The sequence below is a fragment of the Solanum stenotomum genome, unplaced genomic scaffold (genome assembly GCF_019186545.1).
Source record: "Solanum stenotomum isolate F172 unplaced genomic scaffold, ASM1918654v1 scaffold26608, whole genome shotgun sequence".
In the NCBI taxonomy this organism is placed as follows: Eukaryota; Viridiplantae; Streptophyta; class Magnoliopsida; order Solanales; family Solanaceae; genus Solanum; species Solanum stenotomum.
In genome coordinates this window covers 1-300 of record NW_026029099.1, presented here as the reverse complement: position 1 = coordinate 300, position 300 = coordinate 1, and the positions used below count along the sequence as shown (strand labels likewise).

Below are 300 nucleotides of genomic sequence, written 5' to 3'. Positions count from 1 at the left end.
CTTCTATTCGTTCATTCTTCCCAGGTTCATATGCAATGGCGTAGACATCAGCTTCTTTTGATCGCTCTGCAATCAATTTGCCTATTACCCTAGCAGCATCATCATCAGTAAGTGATGGCAATGTGTTCCTCAAGTCTCTCGAGTTTGTGGTAGCAACAGATATCACCTTGCTGGTTCCTCGATGCATGACTTTGGCATGGATAAATCGTTTTGAAAAGAAAACATTTAGTAAAAAAGGTCTCAAATACATATCTGTCCTTTGTTTCCATGATTTCCTGTTGGGCTTTTTTGCAGCTTCAC

General features: G+C 40.3%; 1 protein-coding gene across 1 annotated transcript; it reads right to left on the bottom strand.

The window, feature by feature from the left end:
• Positions 1-7: 7 nt before the first annotated feature.
• On the bottom strand, positions 8-295 carry LOC125851514 (uncharacterized; the record flags this gene model as incomplete). Its single annotated transcript, XM_049531293.1, has 1 exon — positions 8-295. A coding segment is annotated over one exon (288 nt), but the record flags the coding sequence as incomplete, so codon positions are not given.
• Between the last annotated feature and the right edge of the window lie 5 nt (positions 296-300).